Source organism: Necator americanus, chromosome X, assembly GCF_031761385.1.
Source record: "Necator americanus strain Aroian chromosome X, whole genome shotgun sequence".
NCBI classification, from domain to species: domain Eukaryota; kingdom Metazoa; phylum Nematoda; class Chromadorea; order Rhabditida; family Ancylostomatidae; genus Necator; species Necator americanus.
Window position 1 is genome coordinate 26766249 of NC_087376.1, and position 27558 is coordinate 26793806.

Consider the following 27558-nt stretch of genomic DNA (forward strand, 5'->3'; position numbering starts at 1 on the left):
CAAACAAAATGTTTTAAGTATCAAATATTAGAATGAACAGCTCAGAGAGCACTTGAATAAAAAAAAACTCGATAAAATTTTTGAATAGGTAGGAAGTAAAATTTCCTGAGTTTTGAACTTTCGATGAATTCTTTGATTTTCTGAATTTTTAACATATTGGTGCAATTTTTGGGTGAAACATAGGAAGACAATTTTCGTAACATATGTACAACATTCAGGGAACAGGTAGACGCTCCCAGACCAAATTTCTGACCAACATTACGGGTATTTTTTTATTTTTTAAATTTATTAACGATACTTTATAGTAACCTATTCCTGAGATGTTTCGGAAAAAATTTAAAATTTCGTCAATATCAATCCTAGCCGCTTTCCATCGACCTAATACTCCATGAAGAAATAACAAAAACATCAAATAAACATTTTGCACTTTTAAAATAAACTCAATAAATCTCCTTCAAATTCACTTCAGTCTTTGATAATAGCTTTAAAAAAGGGCAATATTGGAAATAATAGAGTTCATAGCGAACAACTTGTTGATTTCATTTCCACTTATTTCGTCGTCGACGACGACGGAAACAGCGAGGAAAGCAACCGATGACAGCTGAGATGACAAGGTGGAAGGGCTTAGACCGCAGTTCGACTGAACTATGATGAATGGGAGGGGAACTTGTGATGATTGAAATGCAAGATAGGATTCCGGAATTTTTCCAGCTCACATCTGTGGAATGAAATTCAGTCGAAAGTGAAGATTATTCAGTACAACGATATCTAGATCGCACCTTCATGGCGTCGACGATTTTCAAAGAATTACGTCATGCTTGATCCGACATCGCGAACAACTTTGAATATGTACTTAGTAAAGTGAATTAGATACTATGTGCAATAATAACTATCACTATTTGAGCTAAACGACCAGCTCAAAATTGTTTATCGAAGTACTAAACAAAACGGCATGCTGCCGATGGGTCTAACGAATTGTCAACAAAGGATTTCCCCGGATCTTTTACGGAAGATAACGGGGACAACAAAAGTCGACGACGATAAAATCTTTGGCGGTTGGCGGAATGGAATATACACACGGTTATGGAAGTCAAAAAGATCCTTTTATGATAGCCTTTTTCCGTTTTTTTTTGTTCAGGCAATATTATGCTGCACATTATGAACACTGCATGGAATGGCACTTTCTGACGTCCGCTAAGCAAATAATGCGTTAGCTTGCACAACAACGTCAGGATCATTCCTCGATAAAAAAAAACCACGTAAAAATTTGTCGATTGTTCAAATAATGGTTATCTGCTTTTATTATTCCTTCCAATCTATTTAGATGGGCAAGGTACGCGACTGTGTCCCATCTCAGCGAGGGTCACGGCCCATCTGGATGGCTCTGCAGTGCAATTGAGACAGCGTGGGGATTTTTAAGTATGATCCTCACGGATATCAAGTTATCTCCGCAACAGTTTTTGTTTTGAAAGTGTCCGGACAATGAGAAACTGCTCTCATTTCTATTCTAAGCATAACAGCTTTGAAAAGAATGGAACTTGCATCGGTGGGATGTTCAAAGGTAAAATGCAGGATTAGATTAACAAGGAAAATGAACATCGTCAGAGAACTAAGAAAACACTATGTTTTCCCCAATTCTCGGATAAAAAAACCACAAAATGAATAGAAAAAAGAAAGCGGACACCCTAATTACCTTTCAATAAAGAAAAATGTGCTGGAGGCGTGTCAATTCTTCAACTACTACTCGCGGGCGTCAATTGCAGATGCGGACTTAATGAAGCAAGGATTTTTATATTGTTTGCTCTAAATTCATCAAGAAATCCGTGAACACAAAAGAATATTTCTTTCAGTTTATCTTTGGTAAACCTATAAAACCTAACGCTGAAGACGTAAAACTATATACTACTACAGGGAGAAGCTTAAAAAAGGATAAAATCTCTGGCTAATCAATCCACTTGTGATGTGTCAACGCGTTTTAGTGCAGTTCGTAATCGTTGACGTTTCGGAACAGGTGTTGAGTTAGACAGTGACTTGGAGAGGGAGTGGGGCAGCAGATGATCAAGTCAGTGCTTTTATGCTCCCAGACAAGTCTGGTATCAATTTATCCATCGCGGAAAGATAAAGAGATTGGCAGGCACCAGGGCAGTTTTGAGCCATCGACCGTGCGCCTACAGCGAACCTCTTATCGACTGCGCTACACCCGCCCCCTTTGTGATGAACTGTTCAAAATAATTAATTCCCCACTTAAAAGAAGCGTGAATCCCTGACAGCGCCTGATTGACGCTATCGATTATCTTGTCGTCTCTGGTTAGGTCATATTTGCGGACTAAAGTTGGTAAATTAAATCACACAATTGAAAAATGAGTAAATATTATAGGATAACAGAGGGAAGAATCGCGATAATATCCAAAGTATTTAACCACATTGTAAATAAGACTGATTAGGAACCATGAAATTTGAAAGTACCAGTAATTCTGTTTTTTTTAATGAACTCACACTCCTCTGAATAGTTCACCTCCTTGACACTAGACTCTGAACTTTAGACGCCTGTAGACTTGTTTAACCTCGTTTCTCTTCGTTATTTATGCTTGAGGTGCATATTTTTACGATTTATAACATAACGGATAAGGGCTACATTGTCTGGCTTGAGATGCGCCACCACTTCCACTTCAGTTCAGAATCGTTTGAGGTTTACGAACGTATAACCGCCATATACAATGACTGCGGAGGCTAGCCGATGTGTCAAGTCAGCGTTTTTATCCTCCCAAGCAAGTCTGGCACCAATTTATCAAACCAATTATTTACAATTTATTATTCATCACAGGGAAAAACGACTTGGTGAGCACCAGGGCGGATTCGAATCTCTCCGATTGATCGTGCAGACAGCGGAACCTCTTACCGACTGCGCTACACTCCCTCCCTCCCCCCAACAACTATAACACAATGAAGAATAATTTTGATTCAGGAACAGTGCTCAATCAATAAAACTCCATACCAAAAGAATAGCTATCGGCGCCGCACACTGCCGTGAAAACATTCTTACTGAAGACTAAATGAACATATTTCAGCCACGTTTCTCTGTATTTTCTTAGTTTCGCAAATATCGTGGAGTTTCTTGATAAGCTTCAAATTTATTTAATTTATTTATTTCAACGAAATTTTAAATTAGAATAATTTGTTGCAAGCATCGTGATGATTACAAGAAAATAGGTTAGCAGTGGGCAATAGAGAACTTTGAGGAATAAAATTATTAAAAAAAAAAAACTCCAGAATCGTGTTTTGTTTGGACTAACTGGTTCAGGCTTTATAAGACAGCAAACTCAACCTATCCCCTAAAGGAATGAGGGAAATCTTTAACTAACTGATAGTGTACGACGCTGCAGACATGAGATATGTACTGTTGGTTTTACGGTGAGCATTATCACTCAAGAAGAAAAGTCAAGTATGAATTAACTCATTTCCGTGGTATTTACTTTTGATCAACCTTGGCTATAACCTAATTTTTTCCTGTTAAAAGATTATTGAAACGTGCTTGATGTGATTTATGTTGCAAATAAAAAAATGTTTGCCAATTATAAACGTTACTGAAATATGAATAAATACTTTATGAATATATAATTAAAATATACATAATAGTGATAAATATAACACAATTGTGTAGTTCAATATAGGCGATTCTTAAAAAACCACAGCTAAAAACTGTTCACAGGAAAATATTGATATGAATTTATACTCATATTTTGCCTGCTATGCTCTTACGTCTATCTACTTGTAGAACAGAAAATAAGGAAGAAAACTTCATTAACTTTTGTGACATGGAGAAATCAAAGACGTCCAGAAACTTGATCCACTAATTTCCTTGAAGGACGAAACACACACGTCTTGATATAGTGCACGCAAATAAACTGTGAGGGCACCTCTTGGAAATGCTTAAAATGTATCTGGGAAAAAATCAGTGCAAAAGAACAAAATTATGTACTTATTTTTTAAAAAATTCTATTAAAGAACTCTTTCGATTGCAACTGGCTGCCTGACGTCGAACGGTTTTTTTTTATTCGTTACCCACCAAACCCGCAATTTTTTTACTGTTTCAAATTAGAACAGAATATGTAGACCTATGCAGTTAAGCTCTTAAAGTTCTGCTCGTACAGAAACTCTAATCCTTCATATTTGATATCTCCAGGAATCCTAGTTTCATCAAGGATAATGTCGCCGTTGATAGTGAAAACCATGACGAAGGATGCAAATGGTTTCCCGTGCAACTCTTCAGTCTTTAGTGCAACTATGATTGTATCGTTCGTGCCTGAAATTAGGTTTTTCAAGACATTACATAAATAAGGATGAAGATCAACTCCTGAGAAAGCTTCAAAAAATTTTAAGAAGAAGCAAAATAAATTTTAATTAATGCTACTTTATGAATATTCAACTTGGCCCATATTGGTGTTCTATAGGAAAATTTCACTGAGTTTTCTTCTCTTTCATGCACAATTCGGGAAACAAGAAATAAAAAGGAGAAAGTCCAGAATTTCTGGAAGAATTTCATGGATTAATAGCCCTTGTTTAAACGATAAACAAAGCAATTCATCGTCAAAGGCAGAAAATGACTAATTGGGAGTATTCGTCCTGAAAATTCTGGAAAATCCTTTCCGAATATATGTGAAGAAAAAGTTGCAAAAGAAAAATAAGAAAATCATTTATTCATTAATCAAAGGCGTTTTATTTCCGTATGCGAATACTTACGTGGCACAAATTGAAAAGCGCTGAATCCTCGCGTGACAATCTCTCTGCCGATAGCAATAGCACTTATATCATCGAACTCTTCACTTGCTGCCAAGAGAACATTTGCCCCTGAAAAAAGAACGTTAAATGTTTACACAATTACTTGTTTACTTACGACCGAGTAACGTTCCAGACGGCCTTTCGTGACTCGATGTTTAAAAAATTAGTGTGAAATTTTTAGGTCTTTTTTGGCTCCCACGCAAATATTCCATTTTTTAGGCATCATACCCAAAATTTGAAAGATGTTACCATTGAGCGAGAAAACTATGGAGATTTCTATACCTGCTTGTGGATGACTACTTTCCTCAACGAGATATGAACGGAGCAAAACGAACCAAAACTTCTCACTTTTAATGTTAGCCTAACTTAGTTTACCTACATTTCCCAACATATTTCTGGACAATAAACAAAACTTGAAAAAAAGTAGAGCTAACGTCTAAATATTAAAAAAAAATATTCACCCGTTTCTTCTGTGGAGTAATTGTTGTAAGCCAACTTTGACAAATGACGCGGTAGGAAAAACCATTTCTGGAAAATCTCTTCATTAGAGCACAGTGTTGCTGCATGATACTAAAAAAAAATCAAGAAGATTTCTAGTTGAACCTTATGCACATCGGACCATTGAACAGCTTCATGGATAACGTATCCAGGAAAATGAATATCAATAGCGGATCGTAAAGCAATATAATATTTGACCCAATTCTCGGTTTGTACAATTCCTTCAGCAGAAATCTTCTGAATTTACTATACCTACATATCTTCAAGCTCTAATTGTTAATGTATTTTAAAAAAATAGGACATATCACGAACTATTCATGGAGGAGTGATGCATCTCCTCTTTTGATAAAAATATGACACATACCTTCACAAACATAGGATTATCATCCAGAAATTCTCCAATGTCGGTTGTTTTTTCTTTCCCAATACTACCACAATAAAGAAAGTTATCTTTTACGGTAAGCCATTCTCCCTTGAAAACTGAAAATGTGACTAGAACTTTGAGAAGGTAAAGCCGAACTAAAGCGCAAAAATGGGGACAGCAGTGAAAAATTGAATTTTCGGATTTTCACTAGGTGACGCTGATAGAGAAGCCAAACTGGTAAGTTTTCAAGAGATTAAAAGGCTTAAAAGTAAGGAGGAGAAGAAAAGGGAGAAAACAGTGTTTCTTCATGCGTAGCGAACTCCGTATGTGGTTAGAGTTCAGACGATCAGAACACTTCAAGGAATTTTTTATTTCTTTGGATGCACTCTTTGGATGTGGGATAAGAAATAAAAGGGAAGCACTACAACATAGTGGGAGCATTTAAGAACATTTTTCACGCAGTGTTCTTCAAATAATAATACTATCAAGTTTAATTTGTGTAAACTCACATCCTTCTGCTGTGTTATCTGCTTCCGATAAGATCACCCATGGAATTGCCTTCTTACCATCTATCCTAAAAAGTGATAGTTGGTGTCTCAGAAAATTTTCATTAGTATGAAACAGATCCAACAATTTTAATATTGACTTACTTGACTTAATCGGCGGACTGATGTCTTCGCCTGACGCGATTACCCTCATCTTCGCCGAGGTGTGCCGTCCTTGAACACAGCTCTGCCCAACCTTCTCGATCTTCTGCGAGAGCTTGCACAGAATCAATCCAGTCGTCGCTATTCCATGTTCTGCGAAGCCTTACGTCTCGCCTGAACTGCCTATCCACGCCGAGTGTCCTCAGGTCCTCTTTTACCACCTCAGTCCAGAACTTCCGTTTTCGGCCAGGTGTCTTCTTCCAGCTCAAACCCGACGAACTCTTCAGAACTCGTTGGACAAGGCGATCTGCCGGTCTCCTTAATATATGACCAAAGAAGCGAAGACGATTTACTTTAGATGTTGGTGTCTTCCACGTGTCATCCGCCGGTATACCACATCAATTTCTACGTAAAGATCTTCATGGTGGCATACCCTAGGCCAAAAGTAGCCAAGTAGCCGTCTAAGCAGCTTTCGTTCCGTGCAGTCAAACCTCTCCATAACCGTTGATGGTGCTGTCCAAGTCTCCGATCCGTACATCATGATGGGGCGAATTGCGGATAGGTAGACTCGCAGCTTGACTTCGTTGGTGATGGGGGTCGACCACAGACATTTCGTAAAGGAGTTAAATGCAGAAGTGGTCTTAGCGCATCTTCGCTGAACATCTCTCTCGTAGCTGCCGTTGTTCTTCAGCATACAGCCCAAGTAACAGAACTCATCGACGAGTTATATCGGTTGTTCGTCCACCCTGATTCCCGTTCGAGGTCTCGAAGAGATCCATATCTGCTTGCGTTTATCAGGGCGTAGGCGTAGTCCGTAGGCTGCAGCCAGCTTCGATACAAGGTTGACAACATGTTGAAGTTTCGTGCTGCTTTCCGCGAATATAACAACGTCGTCAGCGTACTCGAGGTCAGTCAAGGGGCAAACTGATGGTGCTAAGACAATGTCGGCAGGACACTGGTCGACTGTTCTTCGCATAATGTCGTCGATGGCGAAATTGAACAGGAAGGGTCCTGCCACCGCCTCTTGTCTTACTCCAGCTACCATTTCAAACGGTGTTGTACATCCGGCTGGTGTTCGAACTGCAGCAGTTGTTCGTTGATTCATGTCATAAAGCAAGTGAACGAACTTTCCTGGCACTCCATCGGCGCGGAGCGCGTTGAGAAGACGGCCTCGGTAAGGAGGGTCGAGCGCGGCTTCAAAGTCCAGAAACGCTAGTTGCATTGGCTTCGAATACCGCTGCCAGATTTCGATCACTCTCATGATGATGAACACCTGGTCAATCGTAGATCGGCCAGGACGAAAGCCAGCTCGCTCGTCGCGCGTTGTTTCTTCGCGATGTTTAATGAGTCGGTCCAGGATAAGGCGCTCCAGTACCTTGCACATAACACGCAGCAAAGAGATTCCTTGATAAGTTTTGGGTCCGTGACGGATAACTTCTTGTGGAGGGGAACTATGATAGCGTGTCTCCACGAATCAAGTATCCTTTCGTTTAGCCATATTGAACGGATGATCTTTGTCATCTCACGAATCCCAGACGGAGGAAGATATTTTAGCATTTCTGCGCCAATCCCGTCGTCTCCACCAGATTTTCAATTCCTCATTTTCTGAATACAGACCAGGACCTCCGACTCGGTCGGCGGCTCCTCGTTAACCGCATATGTCGGTCTATGAACGTGTTCGAGTTCAGGAGCTGACGGTGCTAGCCGGTTCAGCAAGGTCTTGAAGTGTTCCTTCCAAACTGCAAGGGTTGCTTCACCGACAGCTACCCCATTAGCAGTGTTGAAGACATGGGAACATCTCTTCATTTTGCCGCTATACTGTTTTAGTAGAACGTAGGCTTTCCGCGGGTTCCTGTCCTCCCACGCCTTCTCAAACTCCATCGCTCTTGACATCCACTCGTTATCGCGGTCTTGTTGCAGTTGACGACGCAACTTCCTTCTAAGACACTTTTCCTGGTTGAAGTCACCAGCGCTGCGCGCAGCACATACAGAATTGTATGTGGATTTTGTTTCCGCAGATGCAAAGGCAAACTTCTTCCGCGGCAATAGAACCGGGAGCGTTTCCCTTGCAGCGTCCTGGATGCACTTAGTGAAGGAATCCGCATCGCTAAGCTTCTTCCTGGTCCGTACTCCAACGTGAATAGACATTGGCGGAATTTTCTTCTGCATTCATCGTCTATCAGACCTGCCATGTCGATTTTCGCTTGAAGAGGAACTCCTCGGTTTCTCTTGTGGAACCGTATCTTGAAACTAAGAAGAACTGGACGGTGGTCAGAGTCAAACGCGACGTCCCAAACAGCTCTAGATTTTCGGATATCTGACTGAAGAATGTTCCTCGTCAGAACGTATTCGAGTTGAAGTTTAAGAGTCCTCATCTTCCGCTTGCGCTGCTCTTCAGGCGTTAAAAGGGTTGACCCCTGTCACGTGAGCTGATGCCGTCGATGATTCCTCTTAAACGGTGAAGCGATGATTAGGCCCGTCTGTTCGCACAAGTCGACCAGACGATCACCGTTGTCCGACGTGCGCTCCGCTGCATAGTACCATTTTCCTGGCACATTGGATTGCTGTTCGAGTCCCATCTTCGCATTTGCGTCGATTCCGACAATAACCACCTGCTGGCTTGGTATTTTAGACATCAACGCATTGAGTTCATCATAGAAGGCGTCCTTACTGTTGTCCTCAGCGGTTTCCGTAGGTGCGTGAGCACTTACGATCCAGAGTTTACGTCCTCTGCGATCCCGCAGTCGTAGAAAGGCGCATCTAGACGACGTTGAGCCAAATTCCTCCACCAGGTTCTTGTAATCGTTCCTCACAGCTATCGCGCAGCCACCTACTTTGTTCTCATCAGCATCGCCGCAGTATATGGTGTAATTTTCGATGCTGATGGCGGGCCGATCCCTCATGCGTGTTTCCTGCAGTGCAGCAAAAGGCACACAGAGATATTGCAGAAGTCTGGATAGGGCCGCGTATACGAGTCTGATTGCTACCTGCGCGTGGTGGCCCTGCTTTAACTAAACGCAATCAGGCGTTCGAGTGTACGCATTGGGAACGTACGAGCTATATAACCTGCACTGTTATATAGCAAAAGCTTCCCATACATTGCAAAAAGGTGCTGTCGTCCAGCACACCGCCAAAGCCCATAACCTAAAAGGTCAACTGCCTGAAGGAAGCATGGAATCTTTGGCAACAACCATTCGTTTCGTCACAATTTTAATATATCCTTTACAATCCGTACAAGATACTCAAAGCAAAACAGAATTAGAAATATAGGTACGAAAAATTTCTGTTTAAACCCAGAGATGCTTGTATGCTTACCAGTAAATGACTCCAGTTTTATCTTCAACTGCCATCAATTTTCCATTATAGTACTTTAAATCACTCAATTCCATTCCTCTATTATCATAGTTTAGCTTCGATGTATAGTTATGGGATGATGTCCAATGCACGAAGGCGGTTGTTCTGTTCTGAAACCTTTATTTTAATTGACATCTGAGGAACAAATGTTTTCTCTTGAATGCTACTGAATTCCCTTGCATTGTTTCTCTTTCTTTCAAAACAAGAAAATCTACGGATGAATTAGCTAATATTTTTTGCTTTGTTGATTCTTTTAAGATTAATATTCACTATTTTTGCTTTATTGTTTCCTTTGCAGCAATTTACTTCACATTACTTCCTAATATCTAAGTAAGCTGTAGCAATTTCTAAAATTAATAAAATTCCTTCTGGTACTTTTCTATAAAGAATTATATCACATGCAGAATGTGTGACCAAATTCAGACAAGCCTTCTTCTCATCTTTTCTGTCGTGGAATTGCTAATGCGACTCCATTCAAAAATTTTCTTATCATATACATGTTAATCTCAATGAACTTCAGTCTCTTTCATTAGCTAGTGAATGGTCTGTAACTACAAAAGTGGGAGTCAGGGGCCTGTAATGCGCATAAATGTAGATGTAGACGATAATTCAAAGGTTTTCGCTTCGTCATAAATTTCACTATAATGATTCAAAACTTCAACACCTCTGCAAACAAATAGTTTCGCAACATAAATCACCGTATCAGGTATTAGACTATGTTGAGACTATGAATACAAGTCTGACTGTTACGCTCGTGTGGGCACTGCTTTCAATCAGGCATTTGAATACACGGATTGGGAGCGTACGAGCCATCTAACCCGCACAGATATACGGCAAAAACCTCCCATACATTGCAAAAAGGTGCTGTCGTCCAACACAACGTCAAAGCTCATATGCTGACAAGCCAAGTGCCTGAAGTTATCATGAGATCTTTGGTAACAGAAATTCGTCTCGTAACGCTTAACTGCCGCCGGTCGCTGCCTCTGGTCGCTGCCAAGTGAACTCCAGTAGGCCGCTCTGTCCAGACTTCTGCGACACCTGGATGCACCGTTTGCTGCACTGCAGGGAATAGGAGTTTGGATCAACATCATCAAGTTGCACCTTTGTACGATTGTGGGATCGCAGTGGACTTAAACTCTGGATCGTAACTCTCATCTGCGGAAACAAAATCCATGTAATTCTTCTAACAATTCTGTATGGGCTGCCCGCAGAACCGACGATTTCAGCCAGAAAAGCGTCTGAGAAGGAAGTTGTGTCACCAGCTGCAAAAAAGACAGCGGAAACAAGGGGACGTCAAATCGCTGAGGACTACAATAAGAATCCATTTTATGATAAACTCAGTGCGTTGGTATCCAAGATGCTAAGACAGCAGGTGGTTATTATCGGAACGATGCGATTGCAATGATGAGACTTAAACAAGAAATCAATGCGCCTGAAAAATGGTTCTATTCCACGCAGCAATCATCGGACAGCGGGAGTCGTCTGATGGGCCTTTGCGAGCGGACGAATCTCATCACTGCATTCACAGTTAAAAGCATCACCCCACGAGTCTGTGGTGGTGAGGGTTTCAGGTGCGTAATGCCTACACTGGATAAAAGATTATGAGGAGGAGGGTGATTCTGACCATTTCTTCCTAATTCCCGTAGGAAACGGCCCGGAGGATGCGGCGCATGCAGAAGGCTGGCGCGCTCCAGTAGAAATCACTGCAGAAAATAGCGCCTCGGGAAGCTCAAAGTCGCATCTTCGGAGCGGTTTTTTACGGCAATTAGGAAGGAATGGATGGAATCACCTTCGTCTCTCTAATCTACTACCCCGTATTGGCATAACCCCTGAAAACCGCATCACCCCAGATTCGTGGAGTGATGCCTTCAAGAAGAATTATCGACGCCATCACCTTACGTGGTAAGGAACAAGCCCTTCAACGTCAGAAGATCGAAAGCGGAAGATGTTGTCTCTTAAGCTTCAGCTCGATTACGTTCTGACAGATATCAAAAATCTAGAGCTGTCTGGCATCATCCGATTCCGACCACCGCCCAGTTCTTCTCAGCTTGATGGTACAGTTTGAGAAGAAATGTGGTGGAGCTCAAAACCAACCAAAGGTCAAGTTGGCAGATTTGAAAGACGGATGATAAATGATGTGGGAAGATTTGCCAACGAGGGTAGATCAATATTGGATGATGGACCACGAAGAGAGTGAATGACGATGACTCTTCTACTAAATGCATTTAGGACGTTGAGAAGAAAACGCTTTTCGGTTTTAGCAACGAAGAAGAAGTTCGCCTTTGCATCTGCTGAAACAAACTCCACGTATAATTCTGTGTGTGCCGTCCGCAGAACTGATGATTTCAACCAAAAAAAGTCTGAGAAGGAAGTTGCAACAGGGACAAAATGAAAAGATATTCTCAAGCCCTCAACACTGTCAATGGAGTCGCTGTCAAGGATGCAACCCTGCCGATCTTGAGGGAACATTTTAACGCCTTCCTGAATCGGCAAGCACTGTTTGTACCTGAATTCGTTCACGCCCAATGTAAATTGCGATCAGCAAAAAACCACCGACGGAGTCGGAGGTTCTGGTGTTTTCAAAAAAACGAAGAATGGAAAGTCTGATGAAGACGATGGAGTTGGCGCAGAAATGCTGAAATCTCTTCCTCCTTCTAGAAATCGTGAGACCATCCGATCAATATAGATTGGCGAAAGGACACCTGAGTTGTGGAGACGCTCCCTCATAACTCCTGTCCACAAGAAGCTATCGCAGAACCCAGGAATCACAGAGGCATATCACTGCTGCGTGTAACGTTCAAGGTTTTGAAGCAGGTCATCCTGTACCGGCTAATCAAACATCACGAAAAAACCGCTCGTATATACAAACTGGCTTTCACCTTGGTCGATCGACGATTAATCAACTGTTTATTCTGAGGAGAGTGATTAAAGCGTGGCAGCATTCGAAGCCCCAACCATTAGCTGTCCTAGACTTCAAATCCAATTTCGACTTTGCTTACCGACGCCGTTTTCTCAACGGACTTTGCGCCAATGGAGGAAAATTCTCTAGAAAAAGTCGTACGCCTAATTATCGACATGAATAGAAATGGAACTGCTACAGTTCAAATACCAGTTGGGCGCACTCCACCGTTCGGAGTGGAAACGGGAGGGGAGACAAGGGACCGTGGCGGGACTTCTGCTCAACTTTTTCGTCTATCACATAATGCGAAGAACAGTTGAGCAGTGTTCCACCGATGTCATTTTAGCACCTTCTGCACGTCCCTTGGTGGATACTGAGTACGCCTGTAGTAATATTCGCCTCAAGCAACGCGAAAATACATGTTGTTAACCTCGCATCGAAATGATCTCCAGCCTACGGACTGCGACTCCGCCCTGATAAATGCAAGGAGGTATGGATCTCCTCAAGCGGAAGGATGGACCGACAACCTATTGAACCCGTGGATGAGTTATCTTACCTGTGTATTATGCTAAAGAACAGAGCTAGATACGAGAGAGATATTTAACGAAGGCGCGTTAAAGCCAGCATTCAACTCCAAGTGACCAAGTGCTTGTGGACGACCCTTATTGCCAACGAAGTCATGCTGCGAGTCTACCTATCCGCAGTTCGTCCTATCATGATGTGAGACTCACGGACTTGGGCACTCCATCTACGGTTGGAGAGGGTTTTTAGAGATTCTTGGTCGAACGTGCAAAAGAGAACTGGAAGTTGATATGGCGCGCAGGCGGATGAAACGTTAGAAACCTTGCTCGAGTTTCTGAAGTAGTCAAAGACAACCGTTCTCGCTTCTTTGTCACGTTATGAGTGAAGTGGTGCTATACGAATCTGTGAAGATGCTGATAGCGCCACGATATGCCGTGACACCCGCCCATAAGTCAAGTAGGTTAGTCATAAGGAACATCAGCTCACCGCGTTCAACGCAAGAGTTCCTATTGACATTGGACTGTACCAGATATCACCATCTCTCGAAAGTGAATCCATATCTCCAATAATACTAAATGGAAGCAGTAGTTCATCTGAAAAATCAGACTATTCTAGGATTTCGTTTTTTACATATCTGATGATCGTTTCTTACCATTTATAGGATAACCGGTTACAGAGACCAACAAGAAGGCAAACACAGCGAAGTGCATGGAGGTTTTTCCTGAATTCGTATTTCTAGTTATGAGTGCTGACAATGTTTTTTTAAGTTATCTGCATCACAAAACGATGCATCAAAGATGAAGTGGCATATATTATTTCTTTAACTAATGATCGCTTTCAAATAAGAAATTCTTTTATAACAGTGATTAGACCAATGAAAAAGTAGCAGGATGTTTTTTCTTGTTTGATTTCGGTTGAAGATAGGAAGCTGCTATGTTCCTCATATATCAACAGAATGAAGAATGGCACTCTGAAGATCACGAAACTGTGGATGCCAGGATAATATTGTTAACGATAGCGAAATTAATGTTGGGGGCAATTTAAAAGGAGATTCGCGAATAACATCCACGATTGAACAGTAAACGAAGGAAATGAGTTGTGTTTCCAACATATTTGCTGAACTCTTGTCTATTTGTTCAGTTCTTCTGAGTGCAAAAATCCATCGAAATCAGTGATTTATCAACGTTCGGATCTTTTGAAGAAAAACCTAGATTCATCTACAGTACCCAGAACCTCGATGCGGCCGCAAATTGTTTTTTTTTATGAGAGATGTTGAAATAACAAAATTACTGTGGAAAAAATTTTTGCTATGACAAACGTTGCGCTTCAAAATATCCTTTTCCACGCGCTTGTGGAAAGGATAGATACTATGTTTTCATGATTGGGAACAGAGTTAGCCGCAAATGTGATTTTTAACAGTGAAAATAGTAAAATCTATGAGGTTCAAACTGATGGAGGATCACATAAAATATAGTCATTTCTTTTTCTTGTGAACATGTACATAACATCAGTTTTGCAAGTCAGAGTAATTTACGCTTGTTTCCACGTTCTTATCTTTCGTAAAACTAAGTCTTCAAAAATTTTCTGTTGAATCTTTTTAGACTAAGCACTCTATTAGGAGACTCTTTCAAATTAGTGACGAAGACACCGGAGAATCTAGATAGATGATAAATAAATGTCACTCCCCTAAATTGTGTATTTTTCCGTAGTCTCTCTGCATGTTCCTAGAAATTATCCTGGTTAATTACGAGATAATAGCGCGGAAAATTCTTGTTATTAATATTAAGCGGTCCTATGTGCTGACTTGACATTGAACTTTGGTTTTTCTGTAATCCATCGAGATGCAAGTACATATTTTCAACTTTTCCTCTCCACTCATAAATTGTCGGTTTTGAAATTTTATTTTTGCAGGATTAATTTCAGAAGATTTCAGAAAACATGATGTAGATTAGTAAAGAAATAGCTTCGGTTGCTTTTATGTTTGTCTAAGCATCTCAAACACCACGAGTGTTTTTTTCTAGAAGCGCTGTATGGCACTTGTAAATTCTGCATTACTCTAATGTCAACGAACAAGAACAGCGAACGTCTCCCTAGCAGTTTCTTGTCTACACGTCATGTCATGTACATGTCTCAGTAATTTACGCACGTTTAATGAAAGCTGTTCAGTGACCCATAAAATATTTTTGTTAGAAATCAGGTAATATGCTAGAGCGGTAGTGTACGAGAAATAGTGGTACCCTTCCAGAACTTTAATGCGTCTTTAAAGGTGGCAAAAATTATCCAATTTAAAGGAGAACAGGATGACAAAATCCTCGTGATTCAACTTAAGGCTAAGTAATACACGTATATTTTTAAAATTTATTAATTAGGAAATTATATCCCATAACAAATGTTGAAAATCAAATCTTGCACATCTTGAGGTCGCTGTGGCTGGAATCTTGTAAGAAAAAACTCAGTGTTGTCTAGCTGAGACAGATTTCTACGTAAACAATTACGACTACCGTGATGACGACAATGGCTATAACCGTGATAAGATAATGGCACAAGTAACAGTGCGCTGAAAACACATTGTTAGAATCATTCAGGGTTTTTTTTTTCCAGACTTTCAAAATTAGAAACGAAAAGAAAGCTTATTCCTGTAATTAAGTGTGCTAAGGAATTCTTGATCTTAGTGAAAGTAGGATCTCTGGATAATTAACTTGTAAGAGTTTGTGAGCAATTCTACTATTTTGGTATAAATATGTTCATTATGTACCTTGAAATTTCACCACTTGCTTCAACTTCTGAAGTTTTGGCTTACAGGGAATTAATTTAAAAAACGTAACTGTGAGCATGGAAGGTTGGGCATACATTCATACTACCTACGAGAAACTTTAAAATTGAACTTCAAAATTTATAAGAAACAGTAGTTCAGATATACATTGCTATCGATTTCTACTGGAATACAAACCTTGCTTTAATTAACTCAAGTAGATGGATGAATAAGTAGTTATTTGGAGTTAATAGCGGAAAAATGGAGCCGCTATTGTACGGAAACACGCAGCGACAGGAAAGATCAACAAGCGCGGGCGCGTGAAAACACCCAGTAAGAATGCACGAACTTCCTCTAATCCATTAGTACACTTGAGGTGACGTAATCTTTGACCTACTTGGGACAATTGCTCATTGAAGGAAAGAAATTCATCTTCTACCCGTGTGCGTTGGAGCGAAAAAAATGAGAGTTGTAGTGTAAAGATCGTTTCCCTTTTCACGGTTACTGTAGGTTTCTGTCATATACCAATGCTTACAATCCATAACGAAGCATCCATAAAAGAGGAGATTTTAAAAACGGCTCTAATGGTACGCTAAAAAATCACGTTGTATGTTAGTGATGCAATTCTAGAGTCTAGAGTCAAATAGTTAACACCTTATTTGACAAAAACATGTGGTGGCGATGTATGAGCAACAAATTCAATTATAACTGGAATATTAATCTATTTGCTTCAGCTGCTTCCCTGGAATTCACATATTAATAGTTGATGGTGTTTTCAGACCTTATCCAATTCTAATATGTGAATTCCTGTACGTAAACTCTAACAAAACCTTTTTCTTCAAATTAGTTTCTGAAATAAATTTGTAAGAAATATCGACGCATAACGGTAACCACGTAATCGCAAAAAAGAAAACTTTTTTTTTATTTATAGTTATTCATGTTTGTACTCGTTTATAGTTTTCTTTTGTTCTTCATGCAGATGAATAATAAACATTTGTACTTTTTTCTCTCATAGGTGTTTAAACGGTCAGTTGTTCTCAATTTATCATGTTGAAACTCAGTGTTTTTCACCTCTTTGAAAAACTTTCAAAGACATTTTTTACAGTTGTGTCTGTTGTTTATGTGCTTAAAAACTGTCATTAAAATTATGAAAAAAAAACTAGCTTGTAAAATAATTTAGCCAAGGAAATTAAAAAATAAATGAAAGAATGTAAATCTCGAAATGCATTAGAACGTTTTCCACAGATCGAGGCGAAGATTTATAGCAATAATTCCAAAAAAAAAACAATTGGTAAGCTAATTAGACAGCCAATAATACATAAAAATGCATAGTTGAACTAGATAATTGTGTTGTATTAATTGTACATATTATAAACATATAACACGTATTAATTGCAAAAATATACAAACATTTATCATCCATAGTAGTAAACTGACAGTGAATCGTTACGCAAGTACTTAACGAAAAGGATAGCATGGTACTATTAAAACGGCACAGCGGTGGTTCTCATAAAATCTTCTGCTCTGATGTTTTCTAGAAACTGTCACTTAGGCCTGATCGCGAAAACGACTACTGCTCGCCCCCATATATCTAGAACCATCTATCACATAATAATGCGTTAAGTAATGCACGTTTTGAAAAAATTTTGCTAATTAATTTCCTTGGGGCAAGAAAAGAACTAGTTCAAGCATGAATGAGCAACAAATATGAGTTTGGTCGTGTGTTTGCGCAGCGGATCATCATAACGAGGGTTTTACTTCGGATTTTTGGGCGTAACCACAATTTGTTCAACTCACGACTCAACTATTGTTATACTGTACCATCGTATATGTGTACCTGATGTTCTTGAAAGGCTCCTCTAGAATTTTTAGTCACCACAGTTTGCAGTTTGCGACTATGGGATGCGGTACATTTCACGCTTCACGTAAGTAATGGGTGTTGGTATGGGATCAAATCCCTCAACGATCCGGTTTTACTCCAGGTGACTTGTTCACACAATTACTTTCAATCATTTTTATACTATCATAACATAACTTCACAACGCCAAACTTCTAGTACCTTAATGATTTCTCCGAGAATTATCGTGGTAATAAATACAGGCACACCTCAAAGAAAATCAGTTTTATTTCACTGTTTGATTAAATCAGGTAAGAGAGAACAAATCATTTAACTGTCAAATTGGGGACCACTCTGGATTCCTCTCAGGAAATTGAGCGGAAAAAAAACTCTGAAAACACATTATTTCTGACCTCATAACATATGATCAACTTCAGACTTACTTGACTTGACTTAACAGCGGGCTGACGTCATCGCTGATGCGATTACCTGCATCTTCGCTGAGGTGTACCGTCCTTGAACATAACTCTGCTCATCTTTTTCGATCTTCTGCGAGACCCTGCACAGAATCGATGGATTCGACGCTATGCCTTATCCTGTGAAGCCTTATGTCTCCCCTGAACTGCCTATCCTGCACAGTATCCGCTGGACCTTTTCCATCACCTCAGTCCAGAACTTCCATTTTCGGCCAGGTGGCCACTTCTAACTTAGACCCGACAAAATTCTCAGAAGTCGTTGAACGAAGCGATCTGCTGGTTTCCTCAGTATATGACCAAAAAACCGAAGACGATTTTCTCGATCGCGGTGCATCATGTTGATGCCTTCCGCCTGTTATTCGCCGGTACACTTCTGCGCGACGACCTTCATCACCCTGGGCCAAAAGTAGCCAAGCAACCATCTAAGCAGCTTCCTTTCCGTGCAGTCAGTTTTTGGTGTGCGCCCTCTCTTCTTCATCGTAGAGGGTGCACCCCAAGTCTCCGATCCGTACATCATGATGAGACGAATTGCTGATAGTAAGACTCGAACTTGACTCCGTTAGTGATGGGATTCGACCGCAGGGATTTTGTTAAGGGGTCAAATGCAGAAATGACCTTAGCTTATCTTTCTCGTAGCTGCCGTTGTTCTTCAGTATACAGCACAGATAACGGAACTTATCGACGAGATCGATCGATTGTCCGTCCACCCGGACTCCTGTTTCAGACCTACATCAGCTTGCACTTATCAGGTCATAGACGTAGGTGAATATATCAACGTCGTCGACGTTCTCGGGGTTGGCCAAAGGGCATCCTGACGGTGGTAAGACGACGTCGGTAGCACACTGATCAACCGTTCTTCGCATGATGCCATCGATAGCAAAATTAAATATGTAGGGTCCTGCCACTGCCCTTTATCTTACTTCAGTTATCAATTCAAACGGGTCCACACGGCTGGTGTTGGAACTGCAACAATTGTTACTTGAGTCATGTCATCAAATAGACTAACGAACTTTCCTGGTACTGCGCCAACGCGAAGGGCGTTGAGAATAGGGTCTCGATGTGGGGAAACGAAGGCGGTTTGAAAGTCTAGAAAGGCTAATTGCATCGGCTTCGAATACGGCTGCCAGACTCACATCACCCTCCTGACGATGGTTTTCCTGTGAATCGTACGTCGGTCAGCTCGAAGCGGGTGGTTTATTCGCAGCGTTCAATAAGTCGGCTTGGGATAATCCGTTTCAAAACCTTGTACACAACACGAAGAAAAGAGCTTATTCGATACTTCCTAGGGTCGAGGAAGGATATGCTTCTCCTGGAGGGGAATGATGATAACATATCTCCACAAGTCAAGAATCCTTTCGAAAATCCATATTGATGCAATGATCTTTGCCCCTCTCACAAATCCGAGCCAAAGGAAGATAATTCGGCATTTCTGCGCTAACTCCTTCGTCTCCACCAGATTTTCTATTTTCCCAATTCTTTCGGATATAGACCAGAACCTCCGACTCAATCGATGGTTTCTAGCTGATTGCATATAACTTTTCATGAACGTGCTCGAGTTTAGGAAGTGATGGCAATTGTCGATTTTGCAAGGTTTTGAAGCGATTCCTCTAAATTGGCGGGCTGCGCTAACCCGATAGCGACTACATTGGCAGTGCTTAAGACTGGAGAGTATCTTTTCAGCTTGCCGCTAAACTGTTTGGTAAGGTACAGGCTTGACGCGGATTCTTGTCCTCCAACTCATTTTGAAACTTCTTCGCTTGACAATGCAACTTCCTTCTCAGATGTTCTGCATTGTTGAAATCACCTGTGCTGCGGGCGACACATACAGAGCTTTATGTGGATTTTGTTTCCGCAGATGCAAAGACGAACTACTTCTGCAGCTAGAACCTTGTGGAACCGTGACTTGAGGATGAGAAGAAATGGACGGCGGTCAGAGTCGAATGCGACGTCGCAAACAGCTCTAGATCCTCGGATATTCAACTGAGGAATATTGGTCGTCAGAACGTAGTCGACCTGAGGTTTGAGAGTTCTCATTGCTCTTGCGCTGCTCTTCAGATGTTAAAAGGGCTGACCCCTGCCTTTTTTTCGCCTGAAGAGCAGCGCAAACGCCTGAAGAGAGAGTCACGTGAGCTGATGACGTCGATGGTTCCTCTTCAGCTATGTGAGGTCCGTCTGTTCACACAATTTAACCGAATAACGGCAGTAGTCACCGTTATTCGACATGCGCCTCGCTGTATGATACCGTTTTCCCAGTACGTCGGATTTCTGTTCGAGTCCAATCTTCGCATATGCGTCGATTCCGACAATGATCAGCTGCTGGCTTTGACATCAACGCATTGAGTTCATCGGAGTAAAAGGTAAAACTTGAACACCACGAAGAGAAGCTTATTCGTAAATGAAAATCGCGGTAAAATGGAAAAAGGCGCTTTACTTTTTAAGAATGACAGAAATATGATGGAATAAGAGAATGCAAAAAGTAAACCAACTAATTAATCAAGAAAGCAATGAAATGCGATGATAGCTTTGAATTCCTTTGATCTTGTGTAAGGTCACACCCAATATATAACACCATATAACACCAAATAAAGTTCATAAAGGTAAGTATAAGCCGTAAGCCAATTTTGAGACACACACTGATCGACACATTTCAAAGCTTCCTCCGTGTGGAAACGGCGAGCGAGTATCGCTAATTAAATTACTCTTTGTTGCGGAAAAGACTATACGAGAGCTATATTTATTATATATATTTTAGTAGCCACGACTTCTATCTTTTTGTACGAGTAAAGGTTTGGCTTTAAGTTGTACTCTAGTTAGTCGCCAGTCTAAATACATTTATTTGTTTATTTATTTATTTATTTATTTACTTAATTAACCAATTAATTATCTACTTATTTATTTATCTACTTGTTTATTTACTTATTTATTTATTTATTTATTTATTTATTTATGTATATATATCACTTCATATTTTCCTATGTTTAAGAAATCGATATGGTTAGAAGCAGTCGTTGACTGGTGATCATACGGCGTCCTATCCGCAAGTTATGCCTAGTGTGCATGCGAGGCAGTTTTCACACTTGCTAGGACGACTGATAGCATTAAAAATCAGTCGAACACCAATAAAACAATCTAGCATAAATTAAAAGAAACAGAAAACAAATAAACTAAAATCACCCATTTTTAAAATGCTGTGCGAAGAATGCATACCACTAAAAAAGTAAGGCGACTACGAAAAGGATTTCAAAAGCAAATAAAACCAAGCTCTAAGCTTGTCAAGTTTTGAATCCAATAAGAAGTAAACTATCTTTTGAATTTTGCACACCACTCCATGATCACGTTCGCCATCTACGTGGATTCCAACTGCCATTATCACGTTCTGGAGTTCTTAGGCATTTGCCCATTCTGGTTAGGAGAGTAGATGGGCGGGCAACCTGCATGCGTAGCGGACAGATCCGTTTTCGCTACCGACCGCAGCACATCGTCGACGCACGCAACTCCTAAGGATATACTCTGACAGCCGCTCTGGGTACTCTGGGTCGTCACCCATTTTTTGTTGCAGGTTTTGTTTTAGGTTGTTCCAGGACTTTTTTTCCTGCTTTTGAGATGTTTTGATTTTTTTTATTAAACAAAAAAGACATTCTAATCAAAAATAAAGTTAATAGTCTTCCTTCATCGATGTGATAGATTGTGGGTGCGCATTAATATTAACTTTATTTTTGATTGGAATGTTTTTTTCGTTCAATAAAAAACTGAAATATCAGAAGAGTAGGAAAAGAACTTTTGGAACAACCTAACCCAAGACTCCCATCAAGAATATAGACTATTAGAGTGCAATTGTTGGATCAGAAGGTCAAACTGCAGCTAATTGCGAGCAAATTCCTACCAAACCCCTCAATTTTTCTCGCAATACAGTACACTCATACCGCAATAGTCTTCTCTCCAGCAGCTAATGAATTACGGAGCCTCGAGAGAATCACAACCACGTAAGCTAGCTCCTATCGCAAAGAGGTTTGGTCCTAAAAGGAAAGCCTGTCGCTGTATTGTAGGGCATGCCGGGCCTCTTCTACCAGCTGTTTCAAATGCGTTTTCCACGTTTTCAACACGTTATAAGGTTAGTTAGTTAGGTTTGTTTGTTGGTATTTTGTGTCATTTATATTTTCTATAGTGTCGCTTAATTCTCTTGTATCCTAGGTAGATGCTTCCCTTAAAAAAATCTCTTTTTTAGAAGTATAAATTGCTATGAATGGTGCGTCAACGCTAACTGATTCGCTGGTCAGGGAACATCTCTTGTTCCGTGGTTTGTATAATACTCTCAAAGCTTTTGATCAAGATTCTAAATCAGGAAAAGATTTGAAACTCCAGGTGGGCAATTTTCTTTGTCTTATTTGTTTGCCACTTTCGTTGTCAGAATTTTTTCAAACGCTATTTTTGTGCCAAGAATACGCATATTCTAGTGTGTTTTTTTGTACTTTTTGAAATTTCTTTCACATTTTGGAATTTCCAAATATAGGTGGACAAATTTGTTTCGGACTCACTGTCAGCTGTTGATAATTTGGATATTGATGCGCTGAAGTCGTTATGGGATTTATGGAAGTCGAAAGTTTTCAATTCTCTGTCAGGTGTGAGTTCATTTTTTCAACAGCATCTCTTCTTTGAAGAGATCTCCATTGTAATCTGTTTTCTTTCACTATTATTTACTTCGATTTGTGGATCTAATCCCGACGAATGCGATGAAATTCGTTTGTGATGTTTCTTCCACACACTGACAAGTTTCTAACAAGGAGATTTCTTTAAGGAAAACGCCCGGTTAACTATTGTTTACGAAACGGATATGTATCGATTATATCTAGTCAAATGTATGGAAAACAAACGTATGGATAAATGTAACCAATTCTTCTTAAAGTGCGCCGCTCTTACGCAAAATAATCCTGCTTGGACAGAATGGTTCGGTATGTCAATAATTGTTTTCTTTTAATTCTTTTTCTCTCAATTTCACTTTTTTTTTGCGCTCAGAATATACCTGTTCCATATTTGCTAAGTTTGGCCGTGAGATATGAGGATAACAAATTGAGACTCTTTCCAAGTCATTACACTAGAACGTATTAGGTTGACAACTAAGTTCCCGCGGTTTTTTAATTTTAATGTGCCGCATGTCATTAAACATTTGTTGCATAATGTTTTATGCCATTCGAAAGAAGATGTTTTATTCTATCGGAGTCTATGTTTTACTCTTTGCTCAAGCTAATTTGTATTAATTTTCAGATCATTAAAATGAAATGTCAAGGTGAGGAAAATGAAAAACATTTTAACACCTCTTTTTTTTTGCTTTTAATCCAAGTTCTAACGCCACAAAAACTGCTCTCCAGTAATGATTCGAACCCATACTCCATACTTTTGAACCTTTCCCAACGAGTGAAGATGTTTCTCTATAGCAGTGAGAGAACCATTTTCTCTGTCGTTTCTCTTGTCGTTTGACGCGGATTTTCTTGTAAAAGTTGGTTTAATCGTTCCAACTCAACTGAACGGCCAGAACGAGGCGCGTCTTTGAGGTCAAATAATCCATTTTTGAACTTGGCATACCATGCACTAGCGGTTCTCTCAGCTGTGCCACCGCACATACACAACACAAATGTCGAGAGCAGCTTTTATGGCGTTAGAACCTTGATCAAAAACAAAAAGGAGGTGTCGAAAATGCTCACTTTTCTCAATTTGACATTCCATTTTAATGATCTGAAAGTTAATATAAATTAGCTTGAGCGAAAAGTAAAACATAGATTCCGATAAAACAAAACATCCTCTTTCGAATGGGATAAACATTATGCACAAATATCTAATGACATGTGCAATATTAAAAATTAAAAAAAAACGGTGGGAACTTAGCTACCAACTTAGTACAATAAACACATTCGCCTTATAGTCTTCTTGGTTGAATATCGGGGGATTTCTTTCGGAAGCTGTGTTCAGAATCATAGAAGGATTAAAATAACGCTTGCTATTTACAGCGTTTCCGTATCATCCGAAACCAGAAGCATGTCAAGCGTTTCGAAAATACTATAGTCATGAATGGAGAGAAATTTTTGTCATTTCGCTCCATAATTTTGTACGGATAGCAGTACAATCATCACCGAGATCTCACCTTGTTCAAATGGTTGAACTGCTCTCCGAAGAAGTAGACTCTATGAGCATCTCGGATCGGTCTCATGGTGTAAGCTCTATTCATTTTCATCTACTAGTTTTCAAATTCTAATAATCTAATATTTAGCATATTTGAATTCTTTCAGGGGAACTTCGCTATGATGAATCCATTCGAGGATGAACTCATGGACGATTTCGCAGTGATTGCCCAGTAAGTCATTGGTTATAATCGTGTGACTGATGTTGGAAGTAATGACGATGCAGGTGCTTGTGTTAATGCATTTTTTTCCTCTTCACAACTTGTCAGTAGACCTAAGAAGTATGCTTGTTCTCGTTTTGAAAACCCTAGACCTCATTAGAATGTTTCAAAGGATAGAACATCATACATTTTCCATCTCTTTTGTTCGTATAGGTGTAAAAATTGGGAATATTCAAAAATTCAAAAGAAATCAACCTTCGTGTAATCAAACATGAGGCATTTGTCTTCTCATGAAGTATTTATAATTCGTTTCGTTTAGCATATAAAGTCATATGAGATTACATATTTTTCTAATTTTTTTTCAAAACTAATCTTATAGGTTAAATTCCATCCCACTGGGAAGAGTTACGTAGATTTTCCACATTTTACTTGGTTACCTTAGTGACAATATCGTGAACGTATTTTTTGCTTTATTCGTAATGTTCCTTCAGTTATTAGGTAGTGTAAGTAGTAGTAAATATTCCGCTATTTCTCTCTTATTACAACCATTTATGCGGAAATTTATAGCTGAATCTTAAGTATTCTTTGGTTGCAATATTGCTTTAGCTGATACTTTTTTATGACTGAGTTTTTTAAACTTTTTCTTTTACCTTACCCTTTTTCACTTTATGGAGTAGCGTGCCAATCTACGCTCCCAGTCTTGCGTTTCGTTGCTGGCTAGATCTACTATTGCTTATCATTCGGTTACACTTTTGATATTGTGATCAAAGTGGCTGATTTTCCCATTTTGGACTGGGGAATTAGCAAAGAATTTGTCTTCCGAGCATAGGTACAACTACCGTAGCCGTTCCATCTCCTCTCAGAGCGTTATGTGAAATCGTCCTTCACTCCTTTAGTGGTACTCAATGAGGGCAGATGGTTTAGCTCCCGAAAGAAGATCCTCTATAAGGGCATCCATAGGGTATATTACATAAAATCTAGAATAAAGTGTTCATGTAAGTTCAAAACGTAACATTTAGATTATGTTATTGGAATTCTATCGTAAATGATGAGAAGTCTATGAGAAGAGAGATGAGAAGATTAGTGACACTTCAATATTGGATGTTATTTAATCATACTTCCACTACTTGTTTGTAATTAAAGCATCACCCCACGAATCTGACGTGATATGGATTTCCGATGGTCAAAGACTATATGGGATCGTAGATTGCAGAAACGGATGTGATCCTGCTCATTTCTTCCTAATCACCGTAAAAAAAAACGACCAGGAAGATGCGGCTTCGAGAGTTCCGGGGCGCTATTTTCCACAACGAGTTCTATTGGAGCGCGCCAGCCTTGTGCACGCGTCGCATCTTCCGGGCCGTTTTTTGCGCCAGTTAGGAAGAATTGGACGCAATCACCCTCTTCCCCACAATCTATGATCCCATATAAGCATAGCCCACCTGAAACCCGTACCACCCCAGATTCGTGGGGTGATAGGGGTAAAATAAGGTAGAATTTTCTCATTATGACATTTAAAAACAGCTGGGATTGATTAAAAGTCTTTGTGTATTGTCAATGTGCTTCTACACCCAACATCTTATTTCTTTCCGATTTTTTCTTTTCATTCCTCAACATTAATATTAAAGACAAGGTTCGTGTTGTTTTATTGTGTTTTTCTTCCAAAATTAGGTAGAATTTTAATTACTAATTCAGTCCAACAAATTTGAGTAGGTCTTCAGAGGTGTCGACCCTTTCGAAGTGCGAATATTATGCCAAATTAATTATGGTTCGATGAAGTATGCAAATTCATATAAAAAAGGTGTCGAAGACCTCGGAAAGTATTAGTTAAAGCGTTAATAAAAATGACGTTTATGAGAATGATTCGATATAGGGTACGATTTCCTGATATATTTTCCTTTTCTTTTTTTTTCGGCAGATCATATCTCCTATTTCTTTAACTGGTCTTTTTTCTCTTTTCTTATTGATTTCGAATTTATGAGATTCAATTTTACGCGGTGAATAGCAAGCATTTTGTGTTCGCGCCAGCTATTCTAGGTAGGAATTCGGGATGTATGTAGTTCCTGGAGAGGTTTGTCTGGTGGCACTAGCCATTTCGAAAACGAGATCTCACGAATTTCCGTGCAGCCGTTGCACTTTTCCCTCGAATTATCTCGAAGCAATTCTAAGAAACATTAACGTTTTTGATCAGGAAGTACCGTTCTGTTTTTAGAAAATTTTGAGGACATTCGTTGGTGGACTGCTTCAACTTCGGAAACAGTTGATAAACTAATTTTCAGCTTGTGTTGCGAGGGAAAATGCTCTAGACCCTTATTTTGGTAGAAAAGTTGTAGGAGAGCGCAATCGTAGTACAAGAACATGTTTGAGGGTTTCTAAGCGAAATTAAAGCTCTATCAGTCATTTTTGATTAATTTCTTCTTGAAGTGCGATCAAAAAAGCCCTCTTTTATAGGGTCTGAAGAAACTGCCAGATTCGTGATTGAGGAGTTCTTTTTTCTTTCTAGATATGAAATAAAAAAAAATTCTATTACTCATGTGTAGGTTGTGTGGCTGTCGATGATTATTTTTCTAGATGTTCGGGTACGATGAAGATGTCTGCGTCAAAACCGTCATTGAAAGCGTTCTTCAAGAATTTAACAAGTGGAAATAGGAAGAGCACCAGTACAGACTCATGATTCATTCTGTGATCCTCGAAACCAGTATCTGTATATACTATTGCGAATGATGATAAAGATACTATTCCATCCATAATGTGTATAGTATGGAGTTTATTTTTTGTACTTTTCTGTTTACGTGCAATTAAATTTAGGTGGTCAAAATAGGCACTTATCGCCGGAGGGCAAACACCATCAAATTGACTGCGTTAGAGACGCAAGTTCTCGTAATAGTTTGTAATTGGCAAGGGGAGAGCCGTTTTGCTGAGGCATTGATTCGGGGCACTCGTGAATATCTGTGTATGTGTCTCCCGGTTAAGCGATTCCATTGGGGATTATCCTCGATCGACGATAGTTCATACCGCAACTATATCTTCCAACAATCTACTTTTTTATACAAGTGTCTTCTTCGACTATACTCTTTTCTGTTCTTTTTTCTCTTT

The 27558-nt window shown here is 39.8% G+C and overlaps 7 protein-coding genes across 10 annotated transcripts; 2 read left to right on the forward strand and 5 right to left on the reverse strand.

The window, feature by feature from the left end:
* Window positions 1–4115: 4115 nt before the first annotated feature.
* Window positions 4116–6982, reverse strand: RB195_025615 (uncharacterized protein; the record flags this gene model as incomplete). Of its 2 annotated transcripts, XM_064213838.1 has the most annotated exons (8): window positions 4116–4303; window positions 4741–4848; window positions 5241–5307; window positions 5383–5514; window positions 5642–5757; window positions 6151–6215; window positions 6310–6606; window positions 6780–6829. In XM_064213838.1, 8 exons carry the CDS (start codon window positions 6827–6829, stop codon window positions 4116–4118), a joined length of 1023 nt encoding a protein of 340 aa, XP_064069720.1. The 2 variants fall into 2 exon arrangements, with proteins under 2 accessions (XP_064069720.1, XP_064069719.1); XM_064213839.1 differs by lacking the exon at window positions 6151–6215 and having other exon boundaries at window positions 6335–6606; window positions 6780–6982.
* Window positions 6983–7012: 30 nt separating this feature from the next.
* Window positions 7013–7672, reverse strand: RB195_025616 (uncharacterized protein; the record flags this gene model as incomplete). The annotated part of the gene is made up of 1 exon (XM_064213840.1): window positions 7013–7672. The coding sequence occupies one exon, from the start codon at window positions 7670–7672 to the stop codon at window positions 7013–7015; it is 660 nt and encodes a 219-aa protein (XP_064069721.1).
* Window positions 7673–7878: 206 nt separating this feature from the next.
* On the reverse strand, window positions 7879–8457 carry RB195_025617 (uncharacterized protein; the record flags this gene model as incomplete). The annotated part of the gene is made up of 1 exon (XM_064213841.1): window positions 7879–8457. One exon carries the CDS (start codon window positions 8455–8457, stop codon window positions 7879–7881), a length of 579 nt encoding a protein of 192 aa, XP_064069722.1.
* Window positions 8458–8708: 251 nt separating this feature from the next.
* RB195_025618 (uncharacterized protein) lies at window positions 8709–9191 on the reverse strand (the record flags this gene model as incomplete). Its single annotated transcript, XM_064213842.1, has 1 exon — window positions 8709–9191. The coding sequence occupies one exon, from the start codon at window positions 9189–9191 to the stop codon at window positions 8709–8711; it is 483 nt and encodes a 160-aa protein (XP_064069723.1).
* A 171-nt stretch (window positions 9192–9362) lies between these two features.
* On the reverse strand, window positions 9363–13773 carry RB195_025619 (uncharacterized protein; the record flags this gene model as incomplete). Of its 2 annotated transcripts, XM_064213843.1 has the most annotated exons (4): window positions 9363–9432; window positions 9604–9752; window positions 13550–13656; window positions 13716–13773. In XM_064213843.1, the coding sequence occupies 4 exons, from the start codon at window positions 13771–13773 to the stop codon at window positions 9363–9365; spliced, it is 384 nt and encodes a 127-aa protein (XP_064069724.1). The 2 variants fall into 2 exon arrangements, with proteins under 2 accessions (XP_064069724.1, XP_064069725.1); XM_064213844.1 differs by lacking the exon at window positions 9363–9432 and having other exon boundaries at window positions 9600–9752.
* Window positions 13774–20183: 6410 nt separating this feature from the next.
* On the forward strand, window positions 20184–20468 carry RB195_025620 (uncharacterized protein; the record flags this gene model as incomplete). Its single annotated transcript, XM_064213845.1, has 1 exon — window positions 20184–20468. The coding sequence occupies one exon, from the start codon at window positions 20184–20186 to the stop codon at window positions 20466–20468; it is 285 nt and encodes a 94-aa protein (XP_064069726.1).
* A 1709-nt stretch (window positions 20469–22177) lies between these two features.
* On the forward strand, window positions 22178–27136 carry RB195_025621 (uncharacterized protein; the record flags this gene model as incomplete). Of its 2 annotated transcripts, XM_064213846.1 has the most annotated exons (8): window positions 22178–22239; window positions 22354–22374; window positions 22406–22490; window positions 22639–22749; window positions 22924–23077; window positions 24131–24333; window positions 24410–24474; window positions 27034–27136. In XM_064213846.1, the coding sequence occupies 8 exons, from the start codon at window positions 22178–22180 to the stop codon at window positions 27134–27136; spliced, it is 804 nt and encodes a 267-aa protein (XP_064069727.1). The 2 variants fall into 2 exon arrangements, with proteins under 2 accessions (XP_064069727.1, XP_013294296.1); XM_013438842.2 differs by lacking the exon at window positions 22178–22239 and having other exon boundaries at window positions 22368–22490.
* Window positions 27137–27558: the final 422 nt, after the last annotated feature.